Raw genomic sequence first — 24,784 nt, forward strand, 5'->3', positions numbered from 1 at the left:
CCAGCTCCCTCAGACTCTCCTCATAAGGAAGAGGTTTCTCTCCATCATCTTGGTGGCCCTGCGCTGGGGTCTTCCAAGGAGTTCTCTGTCCTTCTTGAGCTGAGCAGCCCAGAACTCTCACCACCCTCAGGTACAAACTTAATACCTATTCACATCACAGAGCACAGACTGCCAACACTGGGTGTGAGGACACCAGAGGAAGGTTTATGCTTATGCAGTTAATGGCTACACTGCAGAAAACACATCTTTCACATCCTTATTTTGCCCTTTCATTTAAATAGTATTTTAATTAACCTTTATCTTCCATGGAGACTACAAAGAAAAAGAGACAGAGGAATGAACTCTACTTTAATTGGTTACAAGCATCACCAAACTGAGCCTCCACTGCGAACACCGGCTGCTTCTGCGCACAAAGAGACCGGCTTCACTTTGGCAGGGGGTAATGTTGAGTCGCTGTTACCATTGCCACAACACCTCTCTCCTGGCTGCAGCTCCAGCAAGGGTTACACAAGCCCAGAGTCCCACACAGAGAGTCAATATTTAACTTCAGCCCTGCATGGCTGAGCCCTGGCTAGAGAATTCTCAGGGAGTGACTTACTGAATTTGAGACTACCTTTCCTAACAAAGGGCAATTTATCTTCTTTATGAAAAGTTGTAAAGATAATTTCTAGAAGGACAGCAGTGAGATTCAGCTTTAATAGTTTTAATAAGGGACCTAAAAGGAAGATGTTTCCATGAAAGGAGATCTAAACAATATGATGTGGATGCTGCAGAACAGGTTCAAGGCAGAGGCAGGAGCCACAGCGCAAAAATCATTTAAAACAGAAGCACACCATATTAACACTGCAATTAAGGTGTTAAAGCATGTCACCAACAGTTTAATAAATCACTTGGATGCTTAAAAGGAAAATTATTTATTCTCCACTAAATCTCTGAATAAACCTACAAGCTGCTGTACTAACAAAGCCTTTAAAGCAATGCAACAAGGAAGAGATTCATGTGGTTTGGGGTTTTTTCAGGCTGACTGTTCTTAGTCTTAGTGAAGAAATTGTTTATATCCCCCAAAAATTCTCTGCATGCCTCTGATGTAAAGTTCCCCTAACAGCCTTATCTTCTACAATCTTTTTGGGCTGGTTCTTTCTGTTGGCAGAACCAGCTGTTAAAATACCGTTCAGACCAAAACTGAGCAACTGAGAGTAATTTCTTGTTTCCTACATCTGTTTCAATTCCTTAGCCACCTGTTTTCTGTGTCTAAATGTGATTTCCTTGTTTACCATTAGAACTCCCAACCTTACAGTCAGCAAAACCTGCTTTTGTTCTCCAAAACCCAACACCTGTTTTAGCAAGGATTCCAAGGATAGCTGTGATAATCACCACAGGTAAACATCTAAAAATCCTCCAGGTCTGTGTTTCTAAGCCTTCAGGTGTTTGGGTCATCACCCAAAAGTAAGCTTTTCCAGGAATTAAAAATATTTCTACTGAGAAAGAGCAGAAGCAGGTGGGGGGGGACACACTGAGAATACAGCCACAGGATGAAATGAGGAGACAGACAGCACTGCACAGCTTCCATGGGAAAACAAACCAAAAACTCCCACTGAAACACACACAAACACCAGGCCAGCTCACCTCTCCAGGGAAGTGCAGCCTCAGGGAACACTTTCACCAGCAGCTTAACTGATTGTGATCCATGACACTGCCTAATGGGCGGACCTGCCTCTCCCTGTTAGATACACCAGCTTGAGCTCAGACACAGGGGCAGCTCCCTCCCTTCACCTTGTAGGCTGCCAATCGCTGGCCGGTTTGGCAGATGATACAATCAGGTGGTTGTGGCAACCACACGACCACTAAACCTACACATGAGAGACAACAAAAATCAGAGAATCACAGGGGTTGGAAGGGACCTCCAGAGCCCATCGGGTCCAACCCCCTGCCAAAGCAGCTCCCCGGCTCATATTGCACAGGTCGGTGTCCAGACAGGGCTGGAATCTCTCCAGAGAAGGAGACTCCACACCCCCTGGGCAGCCTGTCCCAGGGCTCCGTCACCCTCACTGAGTAAAACTTCTTCCCCATGTTGGTGCAGAACTTCCTGTGCTCTAACTTGCAGCCATTGCCCCTTGTCCTGTCCCCACACACACTGAAAAGGGGCTGCCCATTTCCCCCTGCATCCCACACTTAAGATATTGATAAACATTAATAAGGTCCCCCCTTTAGTCTTCTTTTCTCTAGGCTGAGCAGTCCCAGCTCACTCAGCCTTTCCTCATAGGGGAGATGCTCCAGGCCCTTAGTCATCTTTGTCACCTCCTTTGGACTGGAAAATGGGCAAGAGAGGTGCACAGAGCCACCCTGCTCAGCAGCAGCAGCATCTCAAACCTGCAGCCTTGAAATTCCACCCTTACTGGCAGAGTCACCACGAAAACATGCAGTTTCACATCTCAGATACTTCCTTGGAGCAGTCAGATCAGGACACAAACCCATCTCAGAGCAGAAGCTGAAAGCACTGCTCTATGTTTTCACTCTGCTCTGAGAACGAGATCAGCACCATAAGACCAGTCGATTCTCTGAAGTAGTAAAACTATGAGGATAAAGAAAGAACTGCACATGAAATCACAACAAGGCCTTCAGTTTCCACCAGCAAAACTCCAACAAAGCTCAAATGAGAAAGGAGGCTGACAGGTTCCTGTCCCTTTTTTCTCTGCAGGTTTTATTGCCATTGTACTATGATTACAAGTGCTATTTACATCCAGCTCCATCCGCTTAGCATCCAGAAGCACGAGGCTCTAGATCCTGCCCTGAGAACTGCCTCCTCCCAGCAACAAGGCAAGAGACACCCTCTTCCCAGTGTGAAGTGCTGCACTTCTTACTAGTTACCCTCCTCACTTCGCTCTGCCTGGCAAGGCCAAAGGCAACCCAAGCCAAATTCCACCCCTTCACCCTTCCAAGCTTCAGTCAGCACTGAAACCACAAGAGTTTCCTTTATTTTACTGCACAGCACACACAACACCCACAGAAGCCCGTGCTGGTTTTTCTGCTCTCTCAGCAGCCTCCAGCCCGTTTTTGCAGGGGTTACAGACAGGGTTACAGTAACACACCAGCCTTAACCGGGCGAGGATCTGCAGATGCCGGCTGGGGATTCAACCCCACGCTTCCTCCTTCCCGAGGAGAGGAGATACCGCTCCGCAGTTGCTCACCTGCCTCAAAACCGGCATTGCCGACCCCTCGCTTCACTACAGGGCTGAGAAACACCACGGATACAGCTCCCATTCCTCCTTCTTTTTTTAAAATAGGCAAATTTTCTCCCCCTCCTCTCTCCTTCTCCCCTCCCCACTTTGGTTTTGGCGATGCCAGCGCGGGAGCTGCGCGCCCCAACCTGGAGGAGACCAACCCTGGCGCGACCCCGCGCAAGGCTGAGGCGACCACCCGGGACCACCGGGGCGCCCCGGGAAAGCGGCGGGCAGCAGCTCCGGGTTCAGCCAGGAAGCACCGGGGCCTGTCCCGAGGGGGGCAGATAGCGGGGGCCAGGGGACACACACACACCGGGGGCTGAGACCGAGGGCCAAGGGAGACGCCAGGGGCCGAGGGGGGAGACGCCGGGGCCGGGGGGGGGAGCCGAGGTGAGACACCGGGGATGGAGGCGGGAGACGCCGGGGAGGGGAGACGCAGGGGGCCGGAGACCCCGGGGACCACGGAAGGAGACCGGGTCCGCTCACCTCCGAGGGGGCAGCGGCCCTGGCGGCACCGACCCCGGGAGATGAGGGGAAGAGACCCGGCCCTAACGGCACCAACCCCGGGAGCTGGGAGGGAGAGGGGAGAGAGACGCGGCCCAGCCGCCCCCACCGCGTTACCTGGGCACCGCGTCCGCGAACCGGCAGCGCCTCCTCTCCCCGCAGCGCCGGCCTCGGCTTCTCTTCGTCACTTCCGACGCCGCGCTCCGCCCCCGCTGCGGGGAGAGGGAGGCGCAGGCGCCCTGAGGCGGGACGGGCTGAGGGGGTGGTGGGATGGGGCGGGAGGGTTTCATGTCCGGAGCCGGCAGCCAACGCCTCCGGGCCCGCAGTCTTCTCGGCGGCGGGTCTCCGTGCCGCTTCCCTGCCGCGCGTCCCGTTCGCGGGGGCAGCGGCTTTGCGACACCCAGAGCATCAGCGGAGGTGTCCCGGTCTCCCCCAGGTCTCCGCTCTGCCTCTGTTTTCGGGCCGGGCTGGAGAAAGGAGCCAGCTAAACAGAGGGGCCGGCTGAGCGCAGACACCCCGTTACGGGGGTGAACACCCCGTGCTGGGCAGCCTCACGGCCGGCGTTGCGGTGGCCGCGCTCACAGCATCCCCACAGCACCGACCGCTGGCAGCGGGACCTGCGCTCAGCGTCCGGTCTTGCGAGTCCCGCTCTCGCCGCCTTCCCTCCCGCGCCCCCCCCACCCCCTGCCCGGGGGGAGCTGTAGCAGCCCCGTGGGTCACGCTGTGGGACGAGGGACGCTCTCTGGCTGCTCTCCCTTGTGCCCAGGCAGCTGCTGGGGTGCGGGTGGGGGTTTTGGAAAGGTTTTGGCCAGGAATTAATCAAACTAGAGGTGTGAATTGTCACTCCGCAGTCTGCTGAGAGCAGCCAGTTGCTTGCTCTGTAACTGGGGAGACCTGGAAGGACCCACCGGACCCCTCCCCAGGGCAGGGACATGTTGCTGTGCCGGTGCCAACACCCATCCTTACTCCAGGCAGGGAGGAGGCTGCCCTGAGTGGGAAGAAGAGGTTGCTGGGAGCCCTGTAGAGAAACCCAAACCTCCTGAAGCAGTTTCACCTCATCCTGGAGGAAAAGCTGGTGACCATGGGGGTCAGGAGTGTCAGTCTGCCCTTTCAGTGCCACCATTTGCCCTCAGCCAGCACAAGGGACACGAAGAATTTTTAATTATTTCATTTTTTGAGGATGTGGGGGGAACAACTGGAACAGGAACAGGCAGTAAAAAAACCCCAGAACCCCAAAACCCTGCCTGGAGCGACCCCAGCCGGAGAGGCAAATGGGAAGGGGGAGGCAGAATGCCACAGTAGCACTGGGAATAAACCTCCGTTTATGGGTGTCTCTCCAGCAAATCTTCCTCACGAGCAGCCTTTCATATGCTAAATTACCAACCGCTCCCTCTCTGCTAGGGAAGGAAGGTGTTGGAGGGCACAGCAGCCCCTGTCACGGGGATTTCAAGGGGACTTTCACTGTCCAACTCCTTTTCCTGCCGTGCATATTAACTAGTACCTCCTGCAAGCCTTCCCCAGCTCCCGGCGATGCAACACCACCACCTAGCACCTTGCAGAGCTGGTGCAAGCGCAGGGAGCAGGCAGGCAGCACCCACGGCTGCTGGGGACCCCCCATGGCTGCTGGGGACCCCATGGCTGCTGGGGACCCCAATGGCTGATGGGGACCCCCTGGCTGCTGAGCAACCCCTGGCTGCTGGGGACCCCTTGGCTGCTGAGGACCCCAATGGCTAATGGGGACCCCCTGGCTGCTGGGGACCCCACGGCTTCTCCATCAACCCCCATTCTGAGCAACCCAAAACGTTTCTGGTTTGGGTCGCTCAGAAATGCAGGTGGATGGTGCCAGGGGTGGTGAGAGCTTCCCTGGGGTTTGGATGGCTTGGAGCTTGCTCCCAAAAGTCCCAGCAGAGTGAGCTACAGGTCTGGCTGCGCTTGCAAATCCCTTTTGCCCCCTTCATCTGCACAGCCCTGCGGTGGGTGGGCTGTGTGTGTCCCCCAAAGGCAGCCCACAGGATTACCAGGAGCTGGGTGGTGATTCTCTTTGCTCTCAATATTGCCTTCCAGCTCGAAGCCTGAAGACTCCCAGGTCCTTTTGTGGGTCACAGCCCATGGTGACACCAGCTGCAGCAGAGCCTGAAGCCTCAGCAATCCCCCAGCCTGCTCCTTGGAGCAGAGCCTGCACCCACCACAGCCCTGTGGGGATTCCCTGGGGCACCCTGAGGACCTCCAAAGCCAGCAGCCCCCACTGAGTACTTGTCCCACAGCAGAGGTGAGTCCCATCACCTCCTTTTGGCTTCTAGGCAGGTGGGCAGTGCCCAGGACCCTCAGCCACTACCTGGCCCCAGGTATGCCTTGGGAATTCCCAAGGGGTGGGTGATGTGGGACCTCAGAGGGTTTGGAAAAGGAGTTTCTTGGGGGGTGTCCCTGCCTGTTTGGGCTGACTCAGCTCAGCAAAGTTGGACCTAAGGGCTTCCACCCACCGTGTAGTGCTGGAGACAGCCATGGGGCATTTCCCTCAGCTCCTCCTTCCCCTCCCAGAACCTCAGCAAGGGGATGAAGGCATTCTCCTGGGGATTTGGAGCAGAAGTAGTAAAGATGTAAAATAAAAGCTTGGTGAAACTGTGCAGACCACGCAGAGAAGCAGCAACATAGAGAGGGTGTGAGATGGCAGGAGAAAGGAAGAGGAGCTCACCTGTGACCAAGAGCAGGGGAGGAAAAGGAGCTACTTGTTCGCTCCAGGAGCAAGAAGAAGCCAGATGTAGGTTTTAAACTCGAGCAAAGCAACAGCCAAATGCAAGGTGAGGTATGGGGGTGGTTGTTGGAGATGCTGGCAGGAAAGTGTTTGCAGTCTGTGGATGGACCTGCCCATGCAGGCAGAGCTTCTCCATGGAGGTCCAGCTCAGGGTTGGACTGTAGCCCAGAGCATCACAGGGCTTCCTTGCATCTGCTGCAGGAGTGGGCAAGGGGGATGCCAGAGCAACCCCATGCCTGACCCATCTCTCTGTGCACCAGTTCAGAAGCCTTACTGGGAGGGAAGAAACCTGTCCTGTCACCCATCCAAGAGCCAGTGCTCTCCACGATGGTGCTGGTGGATGACACTGACTCTGAGGGTGCGACCTGGACTCGCTGGAGGAAACAACCGGTTCAGGTACCACCTGTTCTTGCCCTTCACTGTGGGTCAGCAAGGTGGTGGGGTCATCAGCTGCTGTGTCACCTTCTTCCTGGGGCTGACGTGGGCCAGGTCTTACCCCGATGTCCCCCATACCTAGCCAGGCACAGGGCACCCGTGGCTTGAACCGCGTGTGCCTGACCCAGCCAGGGTGTTTTCCTGAGGCTCAGAAGATCCTTCAGCTCCTTCTTAGCCCAGAGGGACACGCTGCTCAGAGGGTTCAAGGGAACCCCACAGGACCCAAAGCGTTGTCAGACTCCAGGAGAAAAGCTGAACCACCAGCTCTGTGGTGTAAAACCCGGTGTGAGCCATGTGTCAGGGCGTGAGGTGGGGGCTGCTCATCAAGTCGGGGGGGTCATCATGAAGTACCCCTTGCCTATGCATGGACTGCAGGCCCCCCTTGCACGTGGCTTTGGTGTGTCCTGGCCTGAAAGGAGCTGTTGGTGCTGTGCCACTCAGCCCCAGCCCAGGCTGTGTGTGCAGATGGAGGGTTCCTCCAGCATCCTTGCACGTGTCAGGGCATCACCCACCCAGGGTGGGAAACCCCCTGCTTCATCCTCTGCACAAAATATTTCCTTCCTGAAAAAGCTCTGCTGGGATGGGTCCAGACGGTGCTTGGGACTTCAAGCTATTCAGAAAACAACTTGTCTCAGCAGCCCCCTCCCTTCCCACCCACCTGTGTCACCACTGGTGCCTTGGGGCTCCCTGTTTAACACCCACAACAGCGATGCTCTCAGAGAGACACACGGATGCAGTGGCACCCAGTGGGGTGAAACCCTGCCCAGCCCCAAGCTCAGCTTTACCTAAAACCAGCAACCAGCCCAAAAACTCCAGGTACCTCATGCAAATGTGGCCAGAGGGATGTTTGGGGCATAATTTCCATTTTTAAAAGGCACATTCAAGCCCCCTCTTGGCTCCTGCTCACAGAGTCCAAACTCAGAGCAGCCCCTCCATCCAGTTAGTCACCTTCCCCTAATGTTTGCTCTTTGGGGGGGGAGGGTATGGGGGGGGGAATAAATAAATCAGTATTCATGCAATTGGGGCTCAAAACAGTAAGTGCTGGAGAATCAAATTGAGAAAAGGTCTCTGGAACAAATCCAGAGATAATTGGAGTGATGCAATGGTGAAATTATTAAATTACTAAACCAGGACTTAAACATAACCTCAATTTATGGGGGAGAGCTGATGTAATTGAAGCAGTGGCAGTGTTGGAATCAAATTACTTTTTTTTAGGAAAAAATAAAAATCCAAATTAAAAGGCTTGTGCCCAAGGAAGGGCTGGCACAAAACCTGGGGAAATTTATTATTATTATTATTATTATTATTATTATTATTATTATTATTATTATTATTATTATTATTATTATTATTATTATTATTATTATTGCTTTTTTTTCTTGTTGCAATGATGATGATGAAATTCTGGGCCTTCACCTGGCAAAGTTAAAAAAAAAAAAAGAAATAAAAAAAGGAAGGATGAGGTTTATGAGACAATTTGCAATTTTCAAGGCATGGAAATAGAAGTGTCTCCTACAAGGTGCCTCCCTCCCCCCCCACCCCATGCTCTAATGTCTTGCATCAGCCTGATGGGTGATGGGCAGCACGGGGTGCAGATGTGGGGTGAGGGTCTGACCCTGCTGCCCCCCTCCCCTCACCCTCTTTGTGCTCCTCTCCAGTTTGCAGGTGACAGCAGTGACCTGGAGACCTCCTCCCTGGACCAGCTGGATGACACCAGGGTGGCTGCTGATGCTCGGGGCGAGCGGGGGGGGGAGGTCAACCTCTGTCTCCAGAGCCCTGGGGATTGAAGCTGTGAGAGGACGCTGGTGTTGGAGGAGGCAGAGTCCTCTGCCAGCAGCCACTGGATGGTGCCACAGGACCAGGAACGGGCAGCAGCTCCTCCTCAGCCTCCCCAGGGCTGCTCGGGGCTCCTCGCTCTTTGGGGCAGACCCCAATATTGGGGTATATAGCTGTAGTAACACAGCGTCCCATGGTGCCAGGAGCTTTTGGAGCCCCAATAGCTCTCCCCCAGGCTTTATGTCCCATCAGCCAGCTCCATGCCAGACACAGCTGGGTATTTCTGTGTGGCTTTTTATTCTAGAAGCAGTCTAATAAAAAAAAAAAAGGGGGGGGGGGATTCCAAAAGCATGGAATTTTGGAAGATGCAATAGGAAAAACTTAAGATTCTTAATTTCTCCTTTCCCACATCCCTGCAATGGACTAAAGCTGAAGGAGGGAAGGGTTAGAAGAGATAGTAGGAGGAAGTTCTTTGCAGAGAGAGTGGTGAGGGGCTGGAACAGGCTGCCCAGAGAGTGGGTGGGTGCCTCATCCTGGGGGTGTTCAAGGCCAGGTTGGATGGGGCCGTGGGCAACCTTGTGTAGCTCCAGGCGTGGAGGTTGGTGGCCCTGCCTGTGGCAGGGGGGTTGGAGCTCTGTGATCCTTGGGGCCCCTTCCAACCCAGACCAGTCTATGATTCCATGATCCCCATTTCAGGCTGCTGCTGGTCCCTATTGCTAACCTTTGGGGGGGGGTTTTCATGCCAGGGAGCAGAAAGCCCAACCAGGGCTGAGCAGAACAAGCTGAATTAATTCCATTTTAGTGCCTTCCTCAGAACTGCCGACAGACACCACCACCCCCACCCCCCCATATTTTGTGAATCCCCCCACTCGTGCCTCTGTTGCTGCATACCTTGGAAGGAATTATTTGAATTCTTTTTTTTCCTCTGTAGTGACTGGAGGTGAGGAGCTGCCTCTGCCTTGTGCTCCTCCTGGCTTACAGCCCCGTGCTGCTTCATGGCCTGTGGAACAGCTCCTGTTCTCGCTGAGCGCTGCTCCTGACAAACACAGCTCTCAGGAAGTGAAATAGCAGAGGGGTGTTTTCACCCCTTTCAGAGCACTGCTCTCAGTAAATGGGGAAGAGAAATGGGGGTTTTAACAGTAAAAAAATTGCAAGTGGAGGTAGCAGGGAGCATTTGCTCCTGGGAGAATCCCAGAATCACCAGGTTGGAAAAGACCTTTAAGACCATCGAGTCCGACCGTTCCTGTCCTGTGCTGACCCATATCCCTGAGCACCTCATCTCCCCCTCTGTTAAACACACCCAGGGGCAGGGACTCAGCCCCCTCCCTGGGCAGCCTGTGCCAGGCCCTGACAACTTTTTCAGAGAACAATGTTTTCCTGACATAAGAAAGAGAAAACCTCCAGCGCCTCTGCCCTCACTGCCAGCTGTAAGAGCAGCCCTGGGCTGGGCTCCAGTGCTGGCATGGCCCTGAACCAATGGGGAAATATATTCCTGCCCCAAAGAGCAAACAGGTAAAGGGAAAGAGGCAGAAAGCGGAAGCTGTTTCACCCTGACTACGTGGCAAGCTCCGTGCCAAGCAGGGCCCAGCGCTACAATCTAAATCCCATCCATTCTGCTGGCTGCTGAGCAAGCTCCAGAGCCCCAGCTCTTGCTGCTCCTGCATGTACTCACCTGCCAACAAGTGCAAGAGTCACTCTGACACTCCTTTCACCAGTAGTTTTCATGGCTGTGGTTCTTTTGAGCCATCTCAGCAAGCTTCATGCACTCAGTGCATCTCAGGCAGAGATGGCCAGTGCAAACCCCAGGCATCCTGCCCTCCTCCCTCTCAATCTTCTCACCTGCTCTTCAGGTCAAATCCTGCCCACCAGCACGCTGTGGTTGTGCACTGGCAGGCTGCTGCTTGGTGGGGGGGTGGTGGAGCAGGTGTGGTCCATGGGCTGGAGCACCTCTAACACCCTGCAGCTTTACCCAAAAAGGCTGAAGAAACCTGCAGTTTCAGTAAATGATGGAAGGTGCAACCTTGGCATCATGGTATGATGTGGAGGCACAGATCCTGCCCAGTACACATGGTTTTTTTCCTGGATATAACTCTTGTCATGGTTTTACCTCTCCTCTGGTGCAAGTGTCCCTGGCACATAACCCCATCCAGCCTGTACCCAAACTGATCCACTTAAATTCCTGCAGGTTTTTACTCTCCTCCCTCTACTTTTTGCCCCTTCTCTTCAGTTTTGCACAGCACAGAGGGTTTTTTACAGTTTCCCCCAATTGCTGAAACCTCCTATCTCCTACCAGAAGTGTCTCCTTTGTCTTCATCCTCTCTGGAGTCTCTGGGAATAGTAAAAGAATAGTTCAGGGATGGCAAAATAAAGAACTAGCCAATTTAATGAAGAAGAAAACCATGCAAAGCCTTGGTCAGGCCCTTGCTAGGAGTTTAATGCCACTCAGCACTGGTGAGGCTGCACCTCAAGTGCTGGGTCCAGTTCTGGGCTCCTCACCATAAGAAGGACATTGAGGTCCTGGAGCGTGTCCAGAGAAGGGCAACCAGGCTGGGGAAGGGGCTGGAGGGCAAATCCTCTGAGGAGCAGCTGAGGGAGCTGGGGATGTTCAGCCTGGAGAAGAGGAGGCTGAGGGGAGACCTTTTCCCCACCTCCACTGACCTGACAGGAGGGTGCAGAGAGGTGGGCGATGGTCACTTCAGCCAGGGGACAGGAGATGGGACAAGGGGCAATGGCCTCAAGCTGTGCCAGGGCAGGGTGAGGTCAGATGTGAGGGAAAAGTTCTTCCCTGCAAGAGCTGTCAGGGCCTGGCACAGGCTGTCCAGGGAGGGGGCTGAGTCCCCACCCCTGGGTGTGTTTAACAGGTGGGGAGATGAGGTGCTCAGGGATCTGGTTTAGCTTCAGATGGGAATGGTTGCACTTGATGAGCTTAAAGGGCTTTTCCAGCCTTGTGATTCTGTATCTCATGGTCTTTAAAAATAATACATTTCACATTTTGTTTTTCTCAATGACATTTGTCTCCCTGGCACTCCACTCGTTGGTAATACTTGTATAAAGCAGGAATATGTGTGGGACAATTAGCAGATAATCAAACCAGAGTATTAACAATCTCTGAATGCAGCACAACTCTCCCAAATAATACCAAGCTGGGAAAAAAATATATAAAGGAAAAGAAAAATCCTATCAAATTTATTCAGTTGGAATATCTCACCCAGAGAGCTATTCTCCCAGAATATTTGGGGCAAGCACAGTGTCATAAATCTTAGTGCTATTAATCCATAGACTCATTCATCTCTGTTCAGCTATATAAAAGCAATAACCTTGTCACTATGGGAAGGAAGATTGGGCTTTTAATTGCATATAGATTTCAGGAGAGTTCTTATCCCATAGTTCAATTTGTAGCTTCAGACACAGGGTCTTTGCTTCCTTTGGTCAAAGTCCATGCAAATCTGCTGTGTTCTTCATAGACTTCTAAATGTTGCAGAAGCTCAGAAAGAACTTAGGCAGAGCTCCACCAGCAGATAATGCACACAGCCTTTTCAGCCCTGGTGTTATTAGACAAGCCTATATTTAATTATCCCCTCTGAAACAGGAGGTGCTTTTTTCAGAGGATGACCAAGTTTGTGGACACGAACCCACTTCTGGGGCACACACGTCACTGATCACATGTTCCCAGACTCATGTCCTTTGGCTCTGCAAGTCCTACTGAGAGCACCCTTTGCCCTGCAGTTTATTGTCAATCAAGGCAAAATGGCTGACAAAGAGTCTTTCCATCCCCCACCAGCAACAAGAGCAGCAGGAAGCACCCGATTCATTCACAGGGCCAAGAGATCTCTAGCATCTGGACCCCTTTATTTCCAGGCTTTGCACAGCCAAAGACTTCTAGAGGTACAGCTGCCCCCTTACCCCTGTGCAACTGATCAAACCATCCAGCCCAGTTCAGCCCAGCAAATATTTAACCACTCCTCCCACACTGCAGACAGGTCTGGTCCACCCCAGGCAGCACATGGACCTGATGCCCCCCTTACCTGTGCAGCTGGTGCTCAGCACTGCGGGCTGTGGATGTGATGCTTGACTATTGGAAGTTCCCCCCTAACCCTGAGGAGGAACATCTTTGCTGGGAGGGTGGGAGAGCCCCGGGCCAGGCTGCCCAGAGAGGTTGGGGAGTCTCCATCTCTGGAGCCATTCAAACCCCGTGATCCTGGATGCTGTCCTGTGCAGCCTGCTCGAGGGATCCTGCTTTAGCAGGGGTTGAGCTGGATGGTCTGCAGAGGTCTCTGCCAATCCCTGTCACTCTCTGGTTTTGTGACGTGGGTTTTTGTGTCCTTCGCACATGTGCGTTGGGAGACACCAGCCCAAGGACACAATGAGCTGCCATCAACACAGCGTTAGGTCATCTTGGCAGGGAGGGGGGTTGTATCTTCCTTCTTTCTCAAAGACCAAGAAATAAGTAGGGTATAATTACTTTTTAGGCTGCAGAAGAAAGCCTGGAGTTGGAAACTGTATCCTCAATGAAGACCAAGAGTTTTCCCTAAGCCAGTGAATTTGGCTACGGGGCTTTTAGGAGACAGATCAGTTCAGCTGAAAAGGGAATATTTGGGTCAGTATCCCAAAAGACAGGGAACCACCACATGCTTTCTGCAGCAGGAATTGCAGCTCTACAGCTGTGCATCCCCTTTCTCTCCACACCATCTCGATGACCCAATGAACTCTCGAGGTCCCTTCCAATCCCTATGATTCTATGATTCCCCAAGGGATGATACTCACCACAAGATAAGGTCCATTATGGCCAGAAGAAAAACGGGGGGAGCAGCCATAGTATCAGGTGGCGTTAAACCACAAACAGGCTCATGAATGAATAATTCTCTGCTTCAGACTTTGATTTCTCCTCAACCTCAGTAAATTTCTCTGCGTTCACATTTTCCATACAGCAAGTTGTTGGCTGAGGTAAGGAAATGAAAACTGATGTTGGGAGATTAGAAATCTATAGAGGGCAGGAGTTCCTGGGTAGAAGCTCTGTCTCAGCTCTCTGCTGCTCTCCATAATGCTCCTGCCCACAATCTTGTCATCTACACGCTCGCACACATCACGGTGAAACAGAGAGATAGCCGGCTCCCTGAGTTTGGCAGAGCAGTTGTGTTGCATAAAAATAAGATGTAACTTTCAAAGGTGCACCCCTGTGCCTGTTTTGGGGGCTGTGGGGTGGGGTTTTTCCCTCAGAAACTTGTATTTCAATTATTTGGGGGTGGTTTCCTGTGGTTCTCGTTACCCCGCGTACCTCTACGTAACCACCACTTACGGGTTTCCTATCTAAATTAAACATTCCTGTGCTTTTCAGCCCCTTTCCAGTGGAGGCTGGCAGGACTGAGAGCATGCCAGCAATTTTTCTGCCCTCCTAAGAACAATGAAGTACTTACAAGTGGTTAATTGCTCCCTTGAAGGTCAGACATTGACCAAAGTGGCCTCAAACTCCAGAAGACCCATGCGCTTGTTGAGCTTGCGCTCCTCAGCAAGCCCAGGGTCCCAGCAAAGACCTCTGATTTCATCCCATCAGTGAGTTGAGGGGGCCTTGATGGTTACTCATCTGCTTTTCTGATATTTTCTCTCTCAGAATATAACTAAATCTTACAAAGGAAGAGGAAAAACCCCTTCATTCTTTCCCCCTCAACCACACATACTCATCCATACCACAGAACCCAGAGCTGGGGGGAGCTGCAGGTGAGCAGGAAAGTTGGTAGTTGTTGTGCAGGACAAGGAAAGAACAAGTGAAAATGGTGATTTTTGGTCTTAACGACTTATTTTTTTAATATTCATGTAAAAAAAACCCAAAACCAAACCAGACAATGTAACAAATAAACAAACAAAAAAATAAAACCAGCATGCATAAAAAGGAGGGAGAAAGGCAAAGTCTGTTCCAAGAGGTGGGGGAAAATCTGCTGGGAAGAAGATTGCTATTTTTAAAAGAGGATGGATTTATTTCTGCCAAACCAAACTGCTGTCCTTTAAAAACAGGTCCTTGAAGCATGTCCTCTGCTAGCATGAAAGGGAGAGTCAGGATCGGGATTTATCCCAGGTGGCAGCAGGGGCTGATGGCCAACTGAGATGGGGACAAAGAACTTCTGTTGGATGGAAGCTCTTCCCACCACTCTGCGTGGTGGTCATCTCCTCTGGCACTGCACCTTGCTGGACATTGCCTCCTCCACCTCCCATTTGCCTAACCAAGGTGCAACCTCTCCATATCTCCTGGACAATGTGCCTCCATGGTGGAGAGCTGGTGGTTCCAGTGAGGGGATGGTTGTGGAGAGCTGGTGAGGATGGTTTGTGCTCACTGTGAGCGCTGATGCTCAGTGGGACAGCCTGCCCCCACTCTTCATACAAGCTACCAGAGATGCCAGCTAGGCTGGTGGCTTGACCTACCAAAGGTCCCATCCTGGAGAAAAGTTCAGCTCCACCTCTGATCCCTCCAGAACATGAAACCACTCAAGGGAATATCAGCATTTCACCAAATTAATTTTGCCAGTGAACTCCTGCAGAGAACTTACAACCAAACCTACAGCAGATATCTATAAAAATGGCTACTTGGCTGGGTTTGGACTCCTTTTTTCTCCCTACCTTATCCCTCTGTACCCTTTGCTCTGCTCATAGCCACTTTCCAGATCTTTCCTAGGATGGACTCTGGCACCATATGGCAGGACCTGGTAACAGCACACAGCTCTCCCCTCCCATGAAAGCTCTTGTGTCTCTTCCTCTGACCCCTCTGAATAAAAGTCCTCTTTGGTGGATTGGCTAGAAGAGCCAATGTCCCACTAAGGAGTTAATCTTCACATCATCAGGGGAAGAATTAACGCAAGGAAGTCCTGATGTCAGTATGGAGTTACACATCTAATGCTCCCTGGGATTTCTGCTCCAAATGTAAACTCTAATTAATTCTAAATGAGAAATTCATCTGGCCTCATTAAAGAGGACATCTGTGGGAACACCAGTCACACACAGAGGTTTTCAGCTATTACAGCGAACATCTAGCACAGGTCTAACAATGGATTATACATATTCCCTGGAGAGATCAGAAGGAATAAATACACTTTGGTGTCACGCGTTACAGTAACATAAATCAGACTAAATATCACAGCTGATCAGCATCAGAGTACAACCAGCTAAGCAAAGGTGTGTCTGACTAGAAACAGTCCCCAGGGAGGAAAATGCCACGACTACAAGGGCTGTATGCACTGGCTGCAACCAAAGGGACACAACTGAATTTACTTCAAATACACAGCAAAATAACACAGGGAACTACTAGATTATAAATTTTGCTTTTCAACCTCCTCCTCTAGAAAAATATATATATTGGGCAGGAAAACAGAGCAAAGATACACTACCATTTCAGCAAAGCACTGGGGGAGATGCTCACCTCTCCAAACTCTGAGAAAGCAGGGGATGACATCACCTAATTGCATGAAAGCCTGCTCCAAGGGAAAAAGGCAGTGGGGTAGCATCGCTTGTACACCCGGGATATTATTAAATGGGAATTTTTACCTATTAGAAGAATTAGAAAAGGGCACAAGGCACAATCCTGGTCCTGGGTATCGGAGTCTATAGGTAAAGTGTGAGCAAACTGTTCTACTCTGAGAGCATGAGGTGGCATGACTTTCATTGTACACCTCATGCTAGGCAGACTAACAGGCAGTCCAACAAGACCGATGTTCACAGCAAGCTAGGATGCAACCTCAGAGTAGGGAAAACATAATAGAAAACACAATGCTTTTTACAAACTGCATTGCCTGTGTGTACTTTTTGCTTCTGGAGTGAAAAACATTTTCTAAAAGATAGTGCATCTCAAGCCCAGAAAGTCTACTACACATAGTCGTATTTTGAAGGGTAGGAGCGTCTTCCGTCCTCGCTTCGAGCAGCTTCTTCATACCCTGCACCCTTCCTAGGCTTCGTTTCTGGTTCATACCCTGAGCCAACCTTATATGGCCCCGTTCTGTAGGAGATATTCCGCCCTGATGCGTTGTAGGAGACTGCTTTGTACCTGAAAGAGACACAAAAGCTGGCATCAGCCACCGGAGGGTCTGTAACTACCCAACACTGCGCTTGGTACTCCTGTTTGCTGTTAGATTTTAGGCAACTTCATATCGTGCCATCACTTGGAGCCACTCAGTGAGCCAACCCTCCACGGACAGGCTACAAGTCTCTGTAGTGGTTTTCACAAACCCATACTTTCTTTGCCATGAGTAAAACCTTGGCTGAGTGAAGGTATGTAGGTGTACAAAGCCCTGCCTGATGTAAATCATAGCTCAGCTGATGCAAGCTACACCTGCTGATGATCTGCCTTGTGATTGGCAATCAAGGCTGCAATTAATAGGCCTGGCTTAGCCAGCACAGTGCCAATTTTTGATTTTAAGGTTGGCCTCTCCTGCCATCTCTATTTGTTTGCAAGTCGTGGGGCGAGGGAAGGGAAGTGGTGGCTTTTGACCCATGATGCAGGGCAAACAGATGCATCATCATGACATCTTTTGCAACAGGGGTGTTATGCATAGACATGTCCTGTGGTGAGCTGGCTGTATGCTATCCCAACACCCAAGGCTTCAGGCAGTACCTTCCCATGTCTACCAGAGGCAGGCTTACCGGGATTCTTCTGGAATCAGCCCCCTGCAAGCAAGGCACATCATGATGCCTCCTACGAGGGCCAGGCCACCTGCCACCCAACCAACGAAGAGGGCCGAGCCAAAGGTGTATCTACAAAACACAGACACGTGGCAGGTTAGTGCTGGGGCAGTGGCTCAGTCTGAGACACGCTGAACACTCTCATTCAGAACACCACCATTCCAACTGCAGGCTCATTCTCAGTGCACTCTCCACCTCTTTCTTGAGCTGCATGAACAGAGACATGCCAGCCAATTTACTTTGACAAATTATCTCCAGTGCAGATAAGAAAGACTTCTGAGTCATGAGACCAGACTAATATGCACCCAGGGTTTGCCTTTCTTCCAGCTGCAGCATGCCCTGGTCCCGAGGGAGATCTGTGCCGTGGAGCACCCCGAGCCAGACTATCACCCACCTGTTCTGGACGTTCTGCATCCCCTGGTACATGTTGGCCGTGGACATCCAGAAGTTTGTGACCAGCATGTTGGCAAACACAGACACTCCAGTGATGGCACACAGCCCTGAGATCAGACAGAAGGGCAGACTGAGACCCACACAGTAATTATGGACACCAAGTCTTATTTATCCTCTCTATGCCCACCAAGACCTCGGAGTCTTTCCTGAAACCCAAATACTCATGGCACTGTGGAGGGACTGAGTGTTCAGTGGTGCTTCTACTTTGGGTCCTTGTATAGCTGTCACTGTCATGGCACTTCAGTGTCACAGTCTTTAACCCCCAGCACACAGAGGTGTGGTCAAGGGTCAGGACCACCACGGCATGTGGGTACCCAACTTCTTGGCTAGCTGAGACTAAGGACCTTGTTTGGAATGGGTAAACTCAACCAAAGCATTTCCCATCCCAAGGGTGGGCCACATCGCTGTTTTAGACACCCTCTCTCTGGGAATGCATGGTGGGGGTTTTCAAAGACCCTCATTGTCTGAGTTCACAACCCACCAACTCAGATCAATAACACGATAGATTTGAAGGGGCAAGCTAAAGCTGTGGTGCAGCCCAATGCTTTCCTCTGCCCAGCTTGTGCTTATTCTATGCCTGTAATTTGTGTTGTATGTCTCCTATCCCAGCAAAAGTCCTGTTCAACTGTAAGGATTTCAAATAGGGACATTCTCCTTCCCTTCACTTGGATATGGATTGGATTTGATCACTCACCTGCAACAAAGCATGGGAAAACCTGTACGTGATGTTCTTAAGCATTTGCAGGTTTGGAGCTGGACAACACTAGGCATTCCTGCAGCCTCCCTGACAAACCAAGGCACTAAAATATTGCAAGCCAGGCTACCACAACCCTGAAAGCCTTTATAACACTACTCTGCATGGAGCCTGAGAGTCTTCATAAAACTAGCCTGTATAACATAAGGATACAGCAGTACATAACAATACACATGCAACAAATTAAGATATTTCATTTGTTATGTTTTTTTTCTGCCTCTGTTTGTCCCATACAAACTTCTGGCTTTCTTTTAATAAGCAGACCTAGAAAACACTTGTCCCCAGAAGCACAGGCTGGATGACACATACCAATAACCTCATGCAAGCAGCAAGACTTTGGGTTGCTCCAGAGCACCTGCCACCCGTGACCAGAAGTTCATGATGAATTCCACACATAAAACACAACACCACCTACTTACCAGCAACGATAAACATGATGCCAGAGGTCAGAGTCATGTTGGCTTTTGCAGAATCCTCCATGCCACCAATACGGATGCATTTCAGAGCAAAGATGCACACCAGGAGTCCAAGGATGCCCAGGACGATACCCACGATCATGAGAGCCCTCACAGCCTGGAACATTGCTGCAAAACAAAGAGCCATGCTGAGTGACTGAAATGGCATGTCTCAGACCCTGGGAGGTTTAAAAAGCTGGACTAAAAATACAAATATAAAGGAGAAACCCTGAATGTATTTTGCAGTCTGCTGGCTGAAAGCAAGGACTATGCCTTGGGAAACAGGCACCAGATCTACACTCAGTGGGGGTTTTGGGGCACCTCTGGAAAAGTGGCTATTGTTTTCAATGTCTGAAGGAGTTTAACAGTTTGCAATATAATTTTTGCATACATTCACTGGCACCAGTAATGATTTATTCAGCTGAAACTGAGCTGGTGTACAACCAGGATAAACATGAGCTGTTGCACAACTGAGAAGATTGAGAAAGCTTTTTGGTTCCCACCCCCCTCCTCAAGCAGCAATGAAAACAGCCAGTTCCACCCAGCTATCCAACTACTGTGGGACTCAAACCCAAGGTCTGCATCTTCTGGCTTTACAATGAAATGCATGGCACTGGAGAACAGGAAGATCACCATGCATGTACACCAATGGGGAGCAACAGAGCTTCGACAATGACCTTCCCCAGCATCTTCTTTCCATGGTTATTCCCAATATCAGTCCTGTATACCTCTGTCCATGGTCATTAATACAACACACAAATACTCTAGCCCTGAATTCCTTCAGCAGCCTGCCATCAAGGCACAAATGCTTGGTTGGAGGCAGGTTGCGATGCTGGTGGGCCATGCCCGTGGGAGCACAGAGCTGCTGTCAATCAGATAAAGGTAGCCAAACCCCTCCTGACTCTTCTTGGCCAGAGTAGATAAGTGGGGGAAAAAGCAAAGGGCAACTTGCACTGTTAAAGATGGAGAAGTGAAGGGAAAAGGCCACGTGTTTGAATACCAAGGTGATTTTCTAATAAGGTGGCACACAGCCCATCTTGCCTGCAATCCAGTGCTGGCCCCAGACACTTCTCCTCCCTGCCTTGTGCACATGGCCCTGGCAGAGACAGGAAGGCGGCAGGGCTGGCAGAGCACAGATCGAAAGTATTTCAAGGGCTGTTGTGATTTGGCTGATATGAAGTTCAGCCTCTTCTTGCCCTCCCATGAGCTCTTGCAGCCCTGAGTTTGGCTTTGGTAGTCCCCATGCATGGCCATCTATCTTCAGGGAAGATAATGTGGACTCATGACCAACTGAGATGGGCAGGCAACACATCCTACAGCCCCAGAGACTTTGTTTCAGCCTGCCTGTCACTCCTGGTGCTGGGCTGGCCAAGATGGCCATGGTGCCCAAAGGTCCCATATGGCCCAACCAGAGCAGGATGCACTGGTGCAGGAGAACAGGGAGCAGATCCTGTTGTATATGTTAGGAGAAGGGTTTATAAACCCTTCCCAGGAAGGCAAGGGTAGGTGCTGGGGTGCCTGTGTGGATCTCCTTCCTTGTGGGGTACCACAAACCACAGCAGAACTGCACTGGCACCATAACACACAAGGAAGCCAGCAGCCTGCCATCCCACAGGCTGGGAATACACCTTCTCCCATCTGGCAGTCCCACTGGGGCTGCTGCTCTTATGACTCAATTTGCCCTTATCAGCTGATAACAAGTGCTAACGAGTCTGGGATTTTCAATCTCCCATTCATCAGCCCCCAGGTACGAGCTCATTAGTTATTATTCATCACAGAACAAGAAGCTGACGGATACGCCTTATCAGCCCTCAAAGGTTGTTCGTGCAGCACCTGATGCAAAGCAGAAAGCTGCAAAGAGAAGAAATTCACAATACTCATTTGTCTCTGCAGCCACAAGTTCCTTCCTAGCTGCTTTTGTTTCAGGGAAGGCAGGAGAGGCTGGTGCTCTGGTGACACATGAGACACTATGGATCATGCTGGAAGGTCTTCAGCTCAAGACAGCCCTTCATTCCTGGGATGCTTCCTACAGACCTTACAGTTCCTAGGTGCCATCATTGTGGTGTTCTCAACCCTGCAAGAGGAAGTGGCCCTAAGCTAAGACCTTGCAGGGATATTGTAGGCTCCCAGGAGAGATGCTCCCAGTGGCTGGGGTTCCTATGGAAGGAGACAATGCTCAAGCCAAGTCAAGCCAAACAGCTACTGCAAAGATTGCACTTCTGCTAGGGCACCAAGGTCCAAGTGTGGTGGATCTCCACTGAGAAAGAACCATTTGCAGCTGTTGGCAAGGGGAAAGAGAGGAACACAGCAGAAAAGAAAGCAAAGTGGCCATCAACAGCGATTCCTCTCTCCATGGGGCTGACTGATGCACCCCCCTCCACAAAGGCACAGAAAGGAGAGGGAAGGTCTGACGTGGCATAAAGGCCTCCTCACTGGGCTCATGGGATTGAAAGTGAGACCCATTTGGAAAGAGAGCTCTGCAGTTTCAAGGAGATTTTGGCATCCATCAAAAGTCCTCTGACTAGGGCTGCTTTTCCAAAGGCGAATGACCTACTCTAAAAAGAAGGAGTGGAAGGGCTTAGACAAACAAAACAGGAGACTAAGGGGAAACAAACTGTATCAGGAGCATTTGGCAGCAAACAGCCCCTACAGTTAGAGCTGAGCACAGAAACTACCTGCTGTTTTGCATAGACATTTTGCATGAGGTAGGAAAACTTTGCTTTGTACCCACACACAACTGCTCATTTTGCACACCCAAAGGGATTGTGCACACACATAATAGTAACAATACAAGCACATCCACCACACAAAAAAAAGTCAGAGATCTGGACCCACAGCTCCCATCACTGTTTTTCAGGTCTAAGTGAAACTGAGGAGTTTTTTTTTCCCCAGTGGTGCTGTCAGCAGCAAGAAGGGAGTGAAACAGTTTACAGCTGACATCACTTGTGTTTCGCTTACTAATGCAAAATGAAAAGGTTGAAATCTAATGTTATGACTTATAATATGCAGAAGAACTTTTCCCCAGTGAGGGTGAGGGAGCCCTGGGACAGGCTGCCCAGGGGGTGTGGAGTCTCCTTCTCTGGAGAGATTCCAGCCCCGTCTGGACACCGACCTGTGTAACCTGTCCTAGGGAGCTGCTTTGGCAGGGGGATGGACCCGATGGGCTCTGGAGTCCCCTTCCCACCCCTACAATTGTGACTTAGGACTGATGCAATATATATTATGTGTGTATATATATATAATATAAAGATTAGGCAAAATCCCCCAAATTCAAGCAGGGGTATTCCTTCTTCTGTGTTTTAAGTCCAACCAAACGGACAAATAAAGTGAATAAAAATGGTGGAATATCACTATGACCCAACAGAAAGTGCAGGGGACTGCCTTGCACATTTCCTTAATGCTATAAAAATAACATAAAAATTAGAACGATAAATTGGCATCAAAATGATGGTTACTATTGCCTCATTGCTCTTTTAAAACACAATCACCAACACACAGCATAGAACATAGAACAGCATGGGTTGAAAGGGACCTCAAGGATCAGAGAGCTCCAACCCCCTGCCACAGGCAGGGCCACCAACCTCCAGGCCTGGAGCTACGCAAGGTTGCCCAGGGCCCCATCCAACCTGGCCTTGAACACCCCCACATATGGGGCACCCACCCCCTCTCTGGACAGCCTGTTCCAGCCCCTCACCACTCTCTCTGTAAAAATGTCCCCCTAATATCTAATTTAAACCTTCCTTCCTTTAGCTTTAATCCATCCCCCTTGTCCTGCCATTATCTACCCTTTTAAAAAGTTGAACCCCCTCCTGTTTATAGGCTCCCTTCATGGTAAGGATATGTATAGGTATATATAGCTCAACATGGGAATGCATAGTTTAATAGTTAATAATATTTTTTTTCCCTTTAAAACATATGGGAGGGTAGGAAAAGTGAGTCCACAGGACTTCTCTTCCCAATGGAAAAGATTGGTGCTTTATATATATAAACATATATATATATATATAAAAGAAGTTGCCTAGCAATGCTGAAGCTGGGTACACAGAAACACATTTATTCCTTTGCACACCCCTGGACGGTCACAGGCTTTTCTCAAAGAGCAAACACTGCAGCCAGCACACCAGTCTCTGGGGAAGCACTCCCCTCCTGCCTCACAGGGAGGCAAGGCTGGTGGCCCTGGGGATGAGAGCCTGCACCACGCTCTCTTCTACACCCATCCACAGAAGCAGAAGGCTTCTGTGGGGTAGGGTTTGCATTTGCTTATCAAGAGTGAAAAACACTCTCAGGGCTGTGTTTATTGCTGGCTGGCTGGGCAGAAGGATAACAGGTCACGGGGAGGCATGGCAAGCCAGGCTGACTGCTCCCCTCCCTTGGGTCTCGCTGGGCTGGGAGCACTGGAATCGCCTTGCATGCACTGGGGCTGGGAAAAACAGGTCTTTTTTGTAAAGTAAGCAAGGAGACACCACAGTAATACCCCTCTGCAATCTACCTCTGCAACACCAAACTCCCTGGGTAAGGTGAAGTGACTGAGCACACCTTTCCCCCTCTCACTCGTGCTGCTCACAGGCAGATTCCTTCAACTCCAGTTTTCTCTTTGGAGAAAAAAAAATAAGTATTTCAACTGTTTTCTACAACAAACATTATTCTGATAACAATATAAAATCACAGGCAGCTGTTTTCCTTGGGTTCCCATTCAAAGGGACAGAACAGCTACGGGTATAATCATACTCACTCTCCTCACGTCAGTGGAGCTGTGCCGATTTATGCCAGCAACGGTGCTGAACTCATGATGCTCATCCAGAGATCACCTATACATGCTCCAAGTTGTAACCTCTGCTGAGTAACAGCATTATTTTGATAACAAATATGCACATATTTTTATGCTCATGCACTGAGTAGCCCGGAAATTTTATTCCTCACCAAGTGCTTTAAGATATCTGCTCCTGCTTTTGGATGAGAGCTGTGAAGAGCTACAGGATAGCTCCTGGGTTAAACCTGATGTATCTTTGCCCCTACCTGGCAGCCCAAGAATGGTGAAATATGGCCGGCACTCTGTAAAGCCAGAGCTCTGCCGCACGCAGCTCCTCCACAGTCCCTGATATTGGAAGACGGCCGTGACTGGGTTGTCATACAAGTCCTGCGTGCTCCACATATCCATGGCAGTGGCCACGATGCACCCCGCAACACCCAGCGACGAAACGATGAACCCCATCACCTGGCAGATGGTCGTGGACATGGTGTCTCCCCCAGAGAGAAGAGGTGAGACCGCCCTGATGAAGCCGCAGACCTAATGGGAGCACCGAAGTCCTCCTGACCGAGCCACCAGAAATGCAGCGGCTCTTATCAGATGCTTTCCATTGAGCGGTGTGTTTGCTCAAAGTGTTTTTGCAAGATAGTCCAGTTTCACTCTCGCTGGGTAGGTTTGTGCTGGCAGGGCCAGAGATATGAGCTTTTTGTCCTTTAGAAGTGCTTGTCCTTCCCCAGCGAAGCAGCCACGCTCCGTCGAGTGTTGGGCAACCCACTTGGAACATGCGCCGCCCCCCCCCCTACCGAAACCCTTTTGCTGCCCATCAGGCTTCTCCTGAGTGCCTGGCATGGGGAAAATGTGCTAAGAGGGGCAGAGGGCAGGACCACATTCCCAGCTGAACTCAGCATCTTGCCCAGGTCACCATCTCCCCGGCACTCTGCTTATGCAAGGGGGCTGTAGATCTGTCATCAAACCAAGACAGGGACGTGTTCACAGTCAGCCACCCATGTAAGCATCTGCACAAGA

The 24,784-nt window shown here is 50.7% G+C and overlaps 1 protein-coding gene and 1 pseudogene across 2 annotated transcripts; one reads left to right on the forward strand and one right to left on the reverse strand.

Moving 5' to 3' along the window:
• Positions 1-4,013: 4,013 nt before the first annotated feature.
• On the forward strand, positions 4,014-7,701 carry LOC311194155 (annotated as a pseudogene). Its single transcript has 5 exons — positions 4,014-4,161; positions 4,697-4,821; positions 5,692-5,698; positions 5,790-5,967; positions 7,620-7,701. The product of its transcript is annotated as an uncharacterized misc_RNA (transcript).
• An 8,835-nt stretch (positions 7,702-16,536) lies between these two features.
• Positions 16,537-24,247, reverse strand: CLDN18 (claudin 18; the record flags this gene model as incomplete). The annotated part of the gene is made up of 5 exons (XM_084267565.1): positions 16,537-16,714; positions 17,311-17,421; positions 17,744-17,849; positions 18,976-19,140; positions 24,028-24,247. The coding sequence occupies 5 exons, from the start codon at positions 24,245-24,247 to the stop codon at positions 16,537-16,539; spliced, it is 780 nt and encodes a 259-aa protein (XP_084123691.1).
• Between the last annotated feature and the right edge of the window lie 537 nt (positions 24,248-24,784).

This window comes from Gallinula chloropus, assembly GCF_964237585.1.
Source record: "Gallinula chloropus genome assembly, chromosome: 8".
NCBI classification, from domain to species: domain Eukaryota; kingdom Metazoa; phylum Chordata; class Aves; order Gruiformes; family Rallidae; genus Gallinula; species Gallinula chloropus.